Source organism: Thermochaetoides thermophila (assembly GCF_000221225.1).
Source record: "Thermochaetoides thermophila DSM 1495 unplaced genomic scaffold scf7180000011816, whole genome shotgun sequence".
Lineage (NCBI taxonomy): Eukaryota > Fungi > Ascomycota > Sordariomycetes > Sordariales > Chaetomiaceae > Thermochaetoides > Thermochaetoides thermophila.
In genome coordinates, this window is record NW_006383032.1 from 2832397 (window position 1) to 2847809 (window position 15413).

A 15413-nucleotide genomic window follows, 5' to 3' on the forward strand; every position below is an offset into this window, starting at 1 on the left:
TAATTACATACAGCAAATGCAGGTACCGGTAATTACGAGGGTCCCTAAATGACTCCTTCTCCTTGACCTCATCCCCAGCATATATTTTACATGCAAACGATACATGCAAACGGAAGCGTACGTATGAGATATTTCTCATGACTTCAATGTTCTGTTACCTACTGAACAACATGTTCAGTCTGCACACATCTTACTCTCCGTCAATCCTCATCAGTCACCTTGTCCGACACCATGTCCTTTACCGCGGTGTTCACAATCTTCTCGGGAGGATGCTGCACGGGTGCGGCTTGCTCTTCTTCGACATTGGCAGCGGCAGACTCGGGGAGGTTAGGCATGGCAGGGACAGGAGTTGCCTGGCCGCTCGGACTAGGCACGGGAATGCGAATGTCCTCGGGAGAGCTAGGAATCGTCTTAGGATCCAGGCCGGGAATGTGGATGCGCTTGGCCTCATTTTGGTAGGCAGCTGGAATGATCTCGATGATTTCATCGCGAGGGAACTTTAGCTTGGGGATGTCCATTGTGCTGCAGTGCATCAGATAAGCATAGAGCACGCGAAGCACGCTCTCATGGGCGATGATAAGCAGGTCGTTCTGCTCGCGTTCGAGCTCGAGAATAATGGGCTCGAGGCGAACGGCCAAATCGTGGTAGGACTTAAGTTGTGTTAGTCAAACATATATGGGGTGGGGAGGGGGGGGAGCGCATGATCAAAACCATCTAAGCATACCTCAGCACGGGGATAGCGGTGATGATAGGGATCCCTCTCATGTTTCTCAACTTCCTCAGGATACAAGGCACGAATAGCACGCTCAGAAAGCTTCTCGCAGACACCAGGATTGATCTGGCTCATTTGAGAACGCTGCCGAACCTTAAAGCCCATCTCCTTAAGTGGCTCAGCTGTCTGGACGGTGCGCAGTCGAGTCGATGTCCACACTGTCAGAGGACGCAGAGGGACATCAGGCCCGCCGTTTGCAATGCTTGCTAGACGCTCCTGCTCACGGTGTCGCAGCAGCGTCTCAGCCATCTTTCTTGCATAGTGTCTGCCTTCTTCGGACAGGGGAGCATCGGCTTTGTAAGAGTCCTCATCCGTCGTCGTTCCGGCGCGAGCAAAGAAAGTCCTCCGAGACTTGATGTGGAGATTTGTCAGGTAGAAAACGATGCGGTGTGACAAGTAGTTGAAGCTGACATTGTTGTAGAAGAAGGACTGACCAGCGTTAATCATCTTAACGTAGTTCAGCTCCTCCTCATTCATCGTCTCGAAGACGGGGATCTTGGTCTCGATCCGCTTCAGGTACTGCTTTGCTGCCTCATCAGGATCCATACCGTGAAACTGTGGCGATCAGCATCATAGTCACTCATAATGCAACTTAGGCAGGTAACTGGCTGCCTTACATCAGGAGATGAGATCTTGACATTGCGAGCATTCTCCTTAAGAATCTCGGGGTCGTCGACATATGACTCAATGAACAAGGTCTATCCAGTGACGATAATGTTTAGCAGATAATACATTCAGTATTGGGGTTGATCTTCTTACCTGAACATCGTGATTAGCGAATTCTTTAGCCAGAGCGCGACGGCCAGCAGCAGTTGGGTTGACGGCATCATAAATGGCGACCTGACCATTCTCATGATTCAGCCAGGCGTAGATGTCCTCTCTGCACTTCTTGAGGATCTTCTGGCGGAGCATTTGAGAAGCCGGGGACGCATTGGGATAGAAGTAATCTTCAGGAACCTTACCACCGGGCACCGTAGCACGGCGGTAGTCACCGAGGTGGAAGACTCGCGTCTTCACGCCCAACCTGACTAAAAGTAAGCATCAAAACATCATAGACGAGAGGGTCTCAATCCTACCATGAGAGATAACGAGCCAGCGAGACGCAGATATGGCTCATGCCATGTTAGTTACATCTAGTAAGTGGGAGGAATAAGAAGCTTACGTCTTCCCACGAGCCGGAAGGCCAACCATGATGATGGCAATCCTGCCTGAATGAAACAGGCGACCAGACATGGTGCTGTAAAGCTGGGCGGGGGCCATCTGGCCCTGGTCATCAGATACATCATGGATGCCATCGATGAAGGTAGAACTCCGGCGGCGGTAGCGAGGAGAGTTCGCCGCGATCTCGGCAGTCCTCAACATTGTTAGCGACAAGAAACCCGGAATTGGTTGATTAGAAGAGAGATAAGAAATGAAAAGTGTAACAAGACAGGATAGGTTTAAGGCATGATGGAACACTTACAGCAAGGTGTCCATGGCGTCTATTGGAGGTTCGCCTTTCTGCAGGTCGTGATGGCAGATGGGGTTGTTCGTTGCAAAAGAATGCAGGTCAGTTGTACGGCCGATTCAATGTTTTTGTGGGTGTACTACAGTCCGCGGGTCATCGCGGGGACAGTGAGCTTATGAGAGAAGTATGAAAGCTTTCCCGTGGTTGGCTACGCCTCGTGGCGGAGACCGAGCAAAGCTTGCCTGACGACGAGGGACAATAAAGCTCTTTTGGTCCTAGTAAATCTCGTTTCAACCAACGCGCACCAATGTCCAGATCTGAGTTGATGGAGGAAGATGGACGGTTCAACTGATGGTAGGTGTTGCCTGGGCTCTAAGGAAACAGGGATTGGTTTGTGAGCAGAATGGATGATGCGAGGTGAGTTATGTGTTTGTGCGGGATTCCACAAAAATTTTCCAGTGTTTCTGGACGCAAGAACATCAGAAGACGCTAATGACACCAATTTATTTACCACAGCCTCGCCCAATGCCGCTATCGCCAGTTTCGCGATGATGGATGTTTTTGATAATGCCCAGCTCTCAGCCCTTAAGCTCCCACTCTCGGCCAAGTCCTGGGGCAAGATGCATGGATCTCGGGTTTGATCGGGCGGGAGAAGATACCCCGCTCTGGGAGTGATGTACATACTGTATGTCGTCGATATGGTTCCAAGATCTCTGGTCATAAACAATCTCCTCAACCCCCTCCAAAGTCCCAGTAAGATGGCAATCATATACTCGAAAGCCTTGAAGCTATCACAGTTCAAAGCACTACACGTACTTCTTGTACTGACCGTAGATCTCTGTTTATCCAATTATCTTGCTCTCACCTGGACAGTATGTTGCCTGATTACCACACCGTAGGCTTACACCGCGAAGTCAGCAGCTTTTGTCGGTCTTATCTTATCGATGTGTCCGCCGCACTCGGTTGCTGATTTCTCCGATGCCCCGTCATTGCGAGGGGCTTCTTAGTTCTCACTGTGGGCCTTGTCGTCACCAGCCCGTGCACTTCCCCAGGTCACTGGAGTGCCGGGCTTGGCAAGTCAATCTCCTCCACCGTTTTGCACGGGTGCACGGGCCTCGGGCGGGCTGATGCAGTCCTGTTGGCCGCGAAATTTTTGGCTGCTTCTTTCATCGACTGCAGGCAACAGGACGCCAACGAACCGTCCAGCAGATCCAACGTCTCATTCGGCCTCTCATTTATTTTGAGAGCCCCTCCTCCGAGTATACGGCAGGAGGATTTTTTTGCCATAGTCCCTAGGAGTCTCTGATTCGTCTCGGCTACCCGCTTGCCCAGAACCGCGATAGTCGAAGTCACAAAGTCGCCTCCAACTTCAACGACAGTTCGACCCCTTTCGCGCGATCCCAGCCGCGACAACACCTACTCCTATCACCATGGCTTCCTCCACCAATTCGCCGTTGGCGTTCCTGCGCAGTAATCCGGTCTTTGCCAGTCTCTCAGATCTTTACGATGCCTTCCAAGAAAGGAGGCAAAAGTTGGGTCTCTCGAACCCCGGTCTCGTTGAGAACATCGCCAAGGGTACGTCACGACTGTCAGAGGGGTTGCTTTGTAGCCTGTGCCCGTCCTAGTGCTATGTGCATGACTTCCATATCAAGTTCACTTCTGACGCTGTTGTCCAAATGTAGAGGTCCAGCGCGATGTCCTCACCACCAACCTCATGTTCTCCGGCCTGCGGGCTGATCTCACGAAGGCCTTCAGCCTGAACCCCTTGTACGTTTCTCCTTGAGCTAGTCCGCGACCACCCCTCAGTCGCCTCTATCCCAGCCTCCCAGTCCTGGTAGAGGGCGCCTGTCTGGCCCCGGGCTTCTACCTTGCCGTCTCTTCCGCTTCGCCCCTTGCTGATCGAGTATCATGAAGATTCCAAGTGTCGCACCAGTTTGCGATGGGTGAGAGGTTGAGCCCCTACACCTTCGCTGCCCTCTATGGCACCAGCAAGGTATGCGCGCATCGCTGAACCACAAGCGTCCAGTGTCATCTAATAAAATTGTTTCAGATGTTTGCCCAAGGTAACATCGATGACCAAGGCAACCTTTCGACTACTTTCAACTACAGATGGACCCCTTCTTTCACCACCAAGACCCGCTTCCAGATCACTCCTGGTGCTACCGGTCAAGATATGGCCCAGTTCGAACACGAATACAGCGGCGCCGATTTCACTGCAACTATCAAGGCCCTTAACCCGTCTTTCCTTGAGGGTGGCTTGACCGGTATCTTCGTTGGCCAGTATCTTCAGTCCATCACCCCTAAGCTCTCCCTCGGTCTTGAGGCCGTTTGGCAGCGCGCCGGCCTTACCCAGGGCCCTGATACCGCTATCTCGTACGTTGGTCGCTATAAGACGGAGAACTGGATTGCCAGCGCCCAGCTGCAGGCTCAGGGTGCTCTCAACGCTTCCTACTGGCAGCGTCTGGGTGAGAAGGTTCAGGCCGGTGTTGACATGACCCTTTCCGTTAATCCTGGCGCCGCCATGATGGGTGGCCCTACCAAGGAGGGCATCACCACCTTCGGTGCCAAGTACGACTTCCGCATGTCCACCTTCCGTGCTCAGATCGATACCAAGGGCAAGCTCAGTTGCGTGCTCGAGAAGCGCGTTGCTGCTCCTGTCATGATGACCTTCGCCGCTGATGTGGATCACTTCACGGTACGAATCCCTCATATCCTGAGAACGTTCCTTTCAGTAATGCTAACTTCCTCAACAGCAACAAGCCAAGGTCGGTGTTGGTATCTCGATCGAGGCTGGCGGTGAGGAGCTTCAGGACCAGCAGCCTGCGCCCAATATTCCTTTCTAAACGAATTGCGCTGGGAATGGCCGGCATGAGGGCACCAAGTCCTGATTCTCGTACTTGCTCACCCTGCTCCGCTCCGCTCACCTTGCAATTCCAATCTCTCGACCCCATAATCTAATGATCCACCTCGGGGACGTATCGCCGAAATCCCATCGCTGCGCTCCTCATCCAAATGTCATTTTTATATGTTTTCATCTCCATGTTTTCATAAACCTCTGGTCATCGGTTCAACGGTCCTAGTAAAAAACGGCCCATGAAGGAAAAGAGGTCACAAATCCCTTTATTCGTATCCGGTTCCGGTTTCTTGCATAATCGGCTTCTGGACGAAACAATAGACTTCATCACCACACTCCTCCCACATAATCGCCCCTTTGAATCCTTCCAACTATCGACCGGCTTCATATGCCCGGGCGGTCTTTCTGTCTCTTTCCTCCTCTCTTCATCCATCTACTGGGTAAAAGGTGTGGGATTTGAGCCGGCAGGGAAAGATTTTAAGGGGCAACAATCCTTATGGGAGTTCCGAAACTTATGTGTACGATAGACTCGTGGAGATGGGGTTGGGCAAGAAAGAGATCGGGGCAAAGGTCGGGCGTTGGTTGTGGTGAGAGGGAATAGGAAAGGAAGCGGTTTACCCCTCGGTTTGTTGGGCTGGGCCGGTCGGTCTGATTTGCAGAGAAGCTGAAAAGGCAACGAAAGGGAGAAAGATTTGGTTGAAAGAATGGGAAGGAACGTGGTTTGAGATGTTTGAAACCACCACCTCTTTCCCCAACCCCTGGCTGTTTTGTCGACACATTCATTGTGAAGGACGAACGGGTTATGGGCTGTAAATATAGTAGTGGTCAGAAATTTTCGGTGTGGGACATGTGTATTTGTACAGTACAGCAACGTAGGCATGTAAGGGACGGACGGAATGTGACGACTGGGTGAGGTTGGGTTTGGCAATCACATTTGAGCTGGAATGATTTAGTTTCGTCTGGCATGATATTGAGTGCTTGAAAGGCGGTCATCGCTTGGAACTTCCCGGTTTTCAATTGTGGTGAGCTCTTGGGTGTATTTGCTCTAGAGGACAAGGTTGTTGAGCAGGAAGTCCTTTGCTTCGTATGTTGGGTTGACGACCAAGAAGGGAGGATGAGCATACATTATTCAACATGAAGGCTCGTGGTGTGGATAAGCAGAAGTAATAAATATCAAATTCCTCCGGGTATTGGTATCGAAGCCCCCCCCTCTGAACTTCACCTGCCAGCTTTTTTGTAACCTCATACAAGCATTAAAATGATATACAGGAAGCTTTGAGACTGAAAGATAAACTTCACCCCTGTGTTTGTTTTTAGTTACCCAGACCCCAAACATATTGCAGTCCCTTTTGGCTTTTATTTCTCCTCTCCAGCCCTCACCAATGCACTTGCGCTACGGGAAGAAGCGATGAAGGGAAGCAGGACCCGTAGCTTAGGCCATGCGGTTATCAACACTAGTACAGGATAGAAACCTTTGAGAAAACCAAACTCAGGTCTCAGTCAACCCAACATGCTATTTCACCAACCCTTGAACTCCATCCCAACAAAACCCAACCAATCCGCGATGGACATGAACCAAACCCATGACCATGTATGCCCTTTCATAGTCATGACCATGCTGATGACCTTAAACATGCGGTTTGCTCCAGTCGAAGAACACCATGTAGCGAGTCCCTTCTTCTCCATTACATAACAATACACTCCCGATCCGGCTCACTATCGCTCTTTGAGGGTTCTTTAGACCCCCTTCTCTTGTTTTTATCCGACCGGTCGCGGCTCTTGGACGGTTTCCGCTCCTTCTTATTGTTCCCCTGACGATGCTGTTCCTTGTCCTTCTCAGCATCCTTCTCCTTGTCCTGATCTTTTTCTTTCTCTTTATTCTTATCTTTATCCTTCTTCTTGTCCTTTTCCTTCTTCCCCCTTTTCTCCTTGCTCACGCTAGCGGAACCGTTTTCATCACCTTCGACAATCGTCCCATCAGCGGAATCCCCGGCCCCAGTGGCAGCCTCACCCCCGTTATTAGACGACGAAGCCGATGCGTCGCCACTACGCCGTGAGAATCCAAGCCGAGACATGGTCAGGCTGATTCTGTTCTCTCCCATCTGGCTCGTCGGTCGAGACTTGTTGCCCGACTTGGTGAAACGTGCCGCGGCACGCGAGAGGCGTGTCGAGTTGTAGCTGCTGCCGGCATCGTCTTGTGGGGGGATGGCTGGTGAAGCTGGCTGTGTGCTGGAAACGGGGGCTGTCGCGGCTGAAGTGATACTTGGACCGTTGGCGGGCTCTGAGAAGGAGATGCTTCCGCGTCGGGCTGGAGTTGAAGCGTCGTGCGGGAAAAGTGTCGTACTGGTCGAGTAGGGATCCTCATCCAGGCTGAAGCGTGGAGGGCGGTCAATGTCGGAGCTGAGCCGGCCGTTCATGCGGAAGTTGCTGTGTGTGATCGTTGTAGAGGAATCGAAGTAGCTGCTTGGTGGCCGTGAAGCTGTTGAATTGGGGTTCGTTTCGACGCTCGGCGTTCCGGGGATATAGGTCGTCGATTCAACATAGGAAGGAGGGTCGCCAACGGATCCATCCGTTGATGCTGTAGCAAAGTCAAACATCGGAACGATTTGGTAGAAAAGAAGATACGGCATCTCCTCACGTAGACATTTCCTGATATCGTCCACGTAGGTTACCCGCTTGTCAATGGACAAGTCATCGAACATTACCCATTGCTCCTCTTCATAATCTGGGGGGGGGTCGTGATCATGGCGACGGTTGTCTGTGAGTAGCTTAGGCGCAACTCGAGCAAAAGCGACATAATGTCCGCTGTGGAGGGAATCACCACGATGGCAGACAACCGACTGCAGGACGAGCTTGTACTCCTGGCTTAGTCCATTTGATGCCTGGCCTTCCTTCTCATCAACGACCATAAAATGAGGAAGACGCATGCAGTCAGGTATGTCGATGAGAGTGTTCTGCCGCTTGGGAATGCCCTCCGGAGTCATGGTATACCGCTTCAGGCAGATTCCCACCATGGGACGCTGATTGAAATGCTGAGCAACCTCTAGGTCGCTTTTAGGCTGACCATTGGATGCAGCATGCCATGCTAGAGTCGAGGTTAGCTAGAATGCCTTATTGTCACCGTCGGGGTGAACACTTACGAATCAATCGGAAGAACTGCCAAGCGGGGATGGTCACGGCCTTGACCACGTTGGAACCCGTCCGTTTCGCTCGTTGAAGTAGACTCCTTGATTCGGGGTCATTGGACTGATGTTCACCATCCACCACTATCCGCTGAATGATGCTCGTAGATCTTGTACGGGACGTGGAAGACGATGAGGGGGAATCAAAGTTCACGGCAGAAGGATCTGTTGACACTGGCGATTGAGTAATGCCATTCAAAGTCCAGCGCCGTTGAAGAGGTGTGCCTGGAGCTTTTTCGCCCGGCGTTTCGGAATCATCGTCGGTCACAAGTCGAATTGTAGTCTTAGGTGTTGGGGTGGGAATATCAACGGACTTCTTTTCCTCCAAAGTGTCTCGCAGGACGTCAACTTTGTTGTTGAAATACTCTTCTAGGCAATCTTCGAGCTTAATCCCCTTTCCGTCGGAATCAGGGGGGACAGCCAGGTTGAGTAGGCGCTCATGGACAACCTTGTGGTCGTCTGCATCCTTCTTCCCTTGATGGAAAAGGTCAACTTGCAGGGCGAGCAAAGGCAGCTGCAACGTTTCGGTGATGAACGCAAATGCCTCGGAAGTATCTTGCTGCTCTAAAAGCTCTGCATCCTTCCAGCCGCAGGCGGCTAGGGTCTCTTGAATCATTTGGGTCTGCGGGACGTATTAGCATCAAGAACAAATGCTGCAAGGAATACAAGGGGGAAGAGCCCCGGCTTACCAAGTCCGTGTGAATCAGCTTTCCACTCCTCAACATGTTCACCCAAAGCCGGAGCAAAGCTGCTAGTTTCCTCGGAGCTTCCTCATTCAGATCGTTCTTCAGCATGCATTCGAAGGCTGAAAGTTTCGCAAACATGGCGAACAGCAAAGCGTCGAGGTAACATGTGACATTCCCCCTGTTTTCTGCTCCCTGCATCTCAACATTGGGGTCATATGGTAGTATGATCCCTGAGAAGGCTTGCTGCTGTAATTGTATTAATTCCACAGCCTTGTCGCAGTCACCGGCGGCGAATTTGGAGTTGAGTGCACGTCGGATTATTTCGTTTGAGACCTCATTGTAATTCAGCTCTTGTAGCCGCTTGGTCACAGCCTCGATCTATGGTTGATGGTTAGCAATTGGGGGTTAGAAGGCTTCAGGGGTTGCGATACGGCTTGCCTTTGTTGACAGTTTTTCCTCCTCTTCTTTTTCCTTTTGCGCCTGCTTTGCTGACTCGGGTTTGAAGATGGAAAGCCATGATTCGGTTGTCAGGGGTCGCAGCTGAGCATGCTGTTAGCAGTTGTTGGCGGCCAAAACTGTGTTGTAGGAGCGCGATTGTACGTACTCTACCTGGTACTGGCTCTGACGATCTGTTGCGCCGGTGACTGCTGGATTTATCCCCATTTCGTTCCCGCACGCTGCGGAATAGAGAGCTGGCCGCCTTCATCTTGTCCATTTCTTTCAGAAAAAGCAACAGCAAGTGGCTGTTATCCCACGAAAGGCGAAGCTGTTGCGGGCAACAACAGGAAGAGTCGAGCACAAAAGAAGCTGCGGCGAACTCTCGGGCTCTCAAGACAGATCGCGCACAAATCACGGCAGGGTCTCTTGATAGGGCAGGTAGTTGAGCGACGCAGAGACCAACGTGGGATTAGCGAAAAGGCATCTTGGCACCATGAACCAATGCAAGGCACAGCCGGTCCTGGAATGGGTATAGCCCCCTGGTGTTGGTTATCAAACAGAAAGCAGAAAAGGAGCCTGGTCTTGCGGTGCGTAATCTCAGAACAAGGCAAGCTCTAGGCGGAGCGGCAGTTGTGTTATCGACAGGGCGGATAAGCTCGGAATGGCGGTACACAAGGATTCAGGTACATGTACGGGACCTTATTCACGGAAGCACGGGAGGGTGTGAACTGTGAAGGTGTGAAGGGCGTCTGCAGAGAACCGGGGAAAAGCTGGATAAGACAACTGGATGGGCAACGCGCGCTTAAGCTGTAGTTGAAAAGCCATGTGCTCCTGTGGCCTTGAATGAACGTGTTAGGATGCGGAGCTGGGGTAACGTTGGATGTCCGCTGCGCTGCCTTTTTTTGCAGACTGCGGTGCGCAGCTGCTGCAGCTCGTCGATGGGATTCGGGGATTTGGGAACCTGGGATTGAACGGGTACCGCTGGATCGGACGACCGCACGATAGATACGTCACCTGGATCCTGAAGTCCAGGATTTTTGGCTTTGATCTGGTGTGAACCTCGAGTGGGATGCTCAGAACAATAATGACCAGTAGGAGATATGTACCCGGTAATTGAGGTCATCCAATCGAGTGTCGATGGCGACAGTGACATTGACTGGGCGATGGAGATTCGCGCTGAGATGCGCGGAAGGCTTGTATTCAGTGCGGCGAAGGGCAACCACATATCTGCGAGTGGGTTCCTAAAATGGAGTCGCATCCAAGCTCGCAACTTGCCAAGCCATCAGTGGGGCTTAAGGGTGGCAGCCCCCAAGGAGCTGGGTAGCCTTCTCTCCGCTGTGCTAGCCTAACCAGGCAAACTGAGCAACGTTGGCGGACTTTTTTTCCTTGAGATCGATTCCTGCCCGAGTTTAGTGCAGGCTGTGCAAGCAGCATGTCGTTCCGCTGCACGTTGCCAGCAAGTCATCTGTCAAGACCAGTTTCCCACCAAACCAATGTCTGAAAGATGCATCGAGGGGCAACAGCACCAAATGAGACGGGTCTTCCTGGGTCGATTTGGAGGAGCTTGCAGATGCCGGCCCACGTCGCTACACATTCTGAGGCACCTAAGCGAGTACTTTCACAGTGGTGTCTCATGCTTGCAACTCGCAATTCGCAGCTCGCGCACAGCGCAGAATGGATCATGATGGGTTATCAGGCTTGAGATCCAGACAGCAGTAAGGCAAACGCACACAACTGCCTTGGATCGAATCACCCAATTTTGTCTCTGTGCATTCAAAACGAAACAGCACTGCGTGACCTGCAACACTTACGACGCCGGTGATAATACTGGCTGACGACGCCCTGCCAGTGGCCAACCCGCGCTGTCCTGGATTTTGGTCATCCTAGCAGTGCCTACTAAGCAGCAAAAGGTGCCATAGTTTACTAGTCCATACTGGAGACAGTTCTATTGCCAGGCTCTCACCTGATCTTGGTCTACGCGGCCTTAACACTCATGACCTGCTGCTCCCGTGGGTGTGGTTATCATTCTATTTCATTCCTCCTACAACCTGTTCCAGCCTGGCGGATCTTGCATTCACTTTGACGCAAATGTGTTGTCAAGTGGATAGGTGAAACAGTCGGTCATAAGGACTGCTTGTAGATATACCTGTCTGCTAGCGTTGCCTGCTCTCATAATCGGATCAGGGCTTTTATGTAATTGATTTGATATTACCACAGATATGAGCAAGGACACTCTCTTTTTGTCAACCAAATAATTGTTTGGGCAGAGTTTACCGCAATATACAAGCAAGGCGTTGATTCAACGATAATCCGCAGGCTGTAAGATGGCAAGTATAGAAGCGGCCGGCCTACTTTACGGGGCTTTGGCAGCCAACTGTGGATGGGAGGGCTTCAGCGAGCTTTGCTCATGAGCTTCGTATCAACAACATACATGTTAATTATTAAAAGGACTTGAGAACCTTACTAGAGGAGAACGTCGTGCCCAACCGTGATGGTGTGAATTTGTTAAACTCCACGTGCCTGGTCTGCTCATGTTTAATACCGTGTGTCTGTATGACAGATATATGGTGTAGCCAGTCATCTTCACCATGGTGTGAATCCATGGATTTGAAACAGCTAAACAAGCAGGAACTGTAGCATTGGTTTGCTCAAGATGATCACTGAGTACACAATAAATGTCTCCCAAGAGAACTGTTCCAAGTCAATGTTGACGCAACGTATGCTCGTTCATGTGGATGCTTCCTTCTTTAGTAAACAAGTACACATCTAGGATTCGTCAGCATAATCTTGTACAAATTGATGACCTGCATGTACGAGTAAGACAGCGTTACATAGTTGTGCTAATCGGGCTGGGGCCGAGCCGTCGAAAAATCGACGGGCCCCGGTCAACCCCCGGATCAGCCGACCTTAAAATACCGGCCCGGCGCTTCCAGGACTGCGTCAGGCGGGAACACCGCGTGAGCACCTGGATGTCCGAGAGGGGCCACGCAGCGGCTTACTTAGATACTTATAGAGGCTCCGTAGTAATCAGAAACAGTCATGTAGCTAGACGCTGACTAGTTGTCGGCTAGGCTCCCAGTCGGAACTTGTAAGTGTCAAGGCAAAGCACTAAAGCCCCAGGTTGATCTTTAACATATGTTCCCTCTGATCCTTGCAGATCTCGGCCCATCCTCCCAGCCTGGATACCACATGCACGTTTCGAAGTTGACCCCAACCAGTCAGAATGGAGAAAGGCTGACCACACCCGCCCAAAGAAGACATCAAGAGATGGACACCGCTGATCAGTGCTGGTGAGAACATGAGGTTGAGTGAAGGGCGAATAGCGGTTTGACACATTGTGATAATGCTTTGATCCAAAAACACTTCCATCTTTGAAGAATGGCGAGGAACGTAAAATTATTTTAGGAGCTATGACAGGGTCAATACAAGGCCAGGATGTCATCTTCCGGACGGTCGCTAACAAGACAGCCAAGTCAAGCCGCCTCGACGTTGGATCAGCTTCTGGTTTGCTTGGCGCTCCCCCGCACTGAGCCAGCAACAGCACTGGGCGGCGCGCTGGCGGGTAGCGGAGCAGCCAGTAACCCCACTGGAGGTTGGGGTAAAACACCTTGACAGGGACCGAGGCCGCGGTACCTCGGCATGCGCCGGTAATCGTACCAGTTTCGAGTCCAGAACCTCGCTTTAGCCATTACTTCAAACAACAACAAAGTTCCCGTCCATCCCATCGAATGCTGTTGAGAAGAAAGACATCCTTTTTCCTTTCATCAAGTTCAAACCAGCTCCAATCGTTTGCTTCTCTGTGAGACCGCCCCGACCTTCTGGCCCAACCTATACCCTCACTTCCTATTCAAGTAGTTTGTGTGAACAACCACCATGTCGGCTCACATTCCCGCTGCTGTAAGAATACCTGCCTTTTCATGTCTGATGTGCTGTGCATGACTTATACGAATGGTTGCTGGCAGGTCCGTCACAAGGTCAGCGAGAGGGCAAAGAAGACCCTCGACCTTGTTGCTAAGTTCGTTGAGGAGGACTGCATTCCGTACGTGCACCCTCGTACAATGCTTTGATCGTCACTTATTGATATCTAACCCCTTAATAGCGCCGATGCTGTCTTCGAGGCCCAGATCGGCGTCGGTGACGCCCGGTGGCAGTCTCACCCTCAGATTCTCGAGGACCTGAAGAAGAAGGCCCGGTCACTTGGGCTCTGGAACATGTTCCTGCCGGTTGGCCACTACAAGGAGTCTCCCGGCTTCACCAACCTCGAGTACGGCCTGATGGCCGAGTGGCTGGGCAAGTCCCGCATCGCCTCTGAGGCCGTTAATTGCGCTGCCCCCGACACGGGCAACATGGAGGTGTTAGCCAAGTACGGTAATGAGCAGCAGAAGGCCAAGTGGCTAAAGCCCCTTATGGACGGCGTGATCCGGTCGGCCTTTCTCATGACGGAGCCTCAGGTCGCTTCGTCAGACGCCCGCAACATCGAGATGAAGATTGAGCGCGATGGCGACTACTATGTTCTGAACGGCCAGGTGAGTGATGGTTGGCCCTGAGATAGCCGACATAAAATTCGTCTGACTGTGCACCCAGAAATGGTGGTCCAGCGGTGCCGGTGACCCGCGTTGCAAGATCTACGTGGTCATGGGCAAGAGCGATCCCAAGAACCCCGACCCTTACAAGCAGCAGTCCGTCATCCTGGTGCCGGCCGACACCCCCGGCATTACCATCCATCGCATGCTCTCGGTCTACGGTTACGACGATGCCCCTCACGGCCACGGTCACATCAGCTTCAAGAACGTCCGCGTCCCGAAGGAGAATCTCGTCCTTGGCGAGGGTCGCGGTTTCGAGATCATCCAGGGCCGTCTCGGCCCCGGCCGTATCCACCACGCCATGCGCACCATTGGTGCTGCTGAGCGCGCTCTCGAGTGGATGCTGGCTCGCATCAACGACCCGGCCAAGACCCCCTTCGGCAAGCAGCTGCGCGAGCACGGCGTCATCCTCGAGTGGGTTGCCCGCTCGCGCATTGATATCGATGCCGCTCGCATGGTCGTCCTCAACGCCGCCATCCGCATGGACGAAGAAGGCCCCAAGGCTGCTCTGAAGGAGATTGCTCAGGCCAAGGTTCTTGCTCCCAAGGTCGCCCTTGAGGTTATTGACCGTGCTGTCCAGTCATTTGGCGGTGCCGGTGTCAGCCAAGACACACCTCTCGCCAACATGTGGGCTCAGATTCGCACCCTGCGGTTGGCTGATGGCCCCGATGAGGTGCACCTGCGCCAGATGGGCCGTAACGAGAGCCGCAAGGGCAAGGAGATTGCTGCCAAGATTGCCCGACAGAAGGCCAAGACCGAGGAACTGATGAAGCAGTACGGGGCGAAGAAGCAGGAGCTCGGTGCTAACATTCAGGCGACGCGGTATGGGAAGAACTAGAGGGCTGGACAGGGGGGGTGATGTGGTAGCTAATGCTTGTCTCTGTACTTCGTCGTGTATCCATGGTTTTATGCACTGTTAACTGGTCAAATGTGGTCCAATGAGCCAATGAAGCGTGCTTGCAGTTCTGACTCATTCAGTTCACTTGATCGTCGATGCCTCCAGTCAGCAACCCGAAATCGTTTTCTTTTGGTGATTCCGTTCCCGCAAAGTGACGTCGCATCCCGGGTCCACCCTCCTCTTGCCAGGGGTGCTAACTGTTGTGGGACCCGCCAGCCCTGTTGTTGCCCAGGAGACCCTGCCGGAACAGGAAGTTTGTTTTTGCCTTTTTTTTTCCCGGGGCTGACCACACACATCACTCCAGCACCACATTCCGCATTCCTGCATCTCATTTCTCTACGCTCTTTAAAGCCTCGACAGACACTCACAACAGAGCTTTCCCATCTTCCTTCGACAACTACTCTCACTGTTGTAGACAACTCCATATTGCTGCACAATTTGCAGAGTTCGATTCTGCTGCATCTCCGACTCTCTTGCATTTCCCTGCACAGTACGACCACTGGCTGAGCTCGCTTTGTCCTTGCTTCGTCAAGACAACACCACATCAGATCTG

At 52.2% G+C, this 15413-nt stretch overlaps 4 protein-coding genes across 4 annotated transcripts; 2 read left to right on the forward strand and 2 right to left on the reverse strand.

The window, feature by feature from the left end:
* Positions 1 to 200: 200 nt before the first annotated feature.
* On the reverse strand, positions 201 to 2248 carry CTHT_0028610 (6-phosphofructo-2-kinase/fructose-2,6-bisphosphatase-like protein; the record flags this gene model as incomplete). Its single annotated transcript, XM_006693254.1, has 6 exons — positions 201 to 650; positions 725 to 1327; positions 1390 to 1470; positions 1532 to 1796; positions 1935 to 2126; positions 2235 to 2248. The coding sequence occupies 6 exons, from the start codon at positions 2246 to 2248 to the stop codon at positions 201 to 203; spliced, it is 1605 nt and encodes a 534-aa protein (XP_006693317.1).
* Positions 2249 to 3649: 1401 nt separating this feature from the next.
* On the forward strand, positions 3650 to 5062 carry CTHT_0028620 (mitochondrial import receptor subunit (tom40)-like protein; the record flags this gene model as incomplete). Its single annotated transcript, XM_006693255.1, has 5 exons — positions 3650 to 3794; positions 3902 to 3986; positions 4134 to 4212; positions 4270 to 4914; positions 4973 to 5062. 5 exons carry the CDS (start codon positions 3650 to 3652, stop codon positions 5060 to 5062), a joined length of 1044 nt encoding a protein of 347 aa, XP_006693318.1.
* A 1696-nt stretch (positions 5063 to 6758) lies between these two features.
* Positions 6759 to 9647, reverse strand: CTHT_0028630 (ubiquitin thiolesterase-like protein; the record flags this gene model as incomplete). The annotated part of the gene is made up of 4 exons (XM_006693256.1): positions 6759 to 8158; positions 8214 to 8877; positions 8945 to 9319; positions 9546 to 9647. 4 exons carry the CDS (start codon positions 9645 to 9647, stop codon positions 6759 to 6761), a joined length of 2541 nt encoding a protein of 846 aa, XP_006693319.1.
* A 3605-nt stretch (positions 9648 to 13252) lies between these two features.
* Positions 13253 to 14800, forward strand: CTHT_0028640 (dehydrogenase-like protein; the record flags this gene model as incomplete). The annotated part of the gene is made up of 4 exons (XM_006693257.1): positions 13253 to 13276; positions 13342 to 13418; positions 13479 to 13905; positions 13964 to 14800. 4 exons carry the CDS (start codon positions 13253 to 13255, stop codon positions 14798 to 14800), a joined length of 1365 nt encoding a protein of 454 aa, XP_006693320.1.
* Between the last annotated feature and the right edge of the window lie 613 nt (positions 14801 to 15413).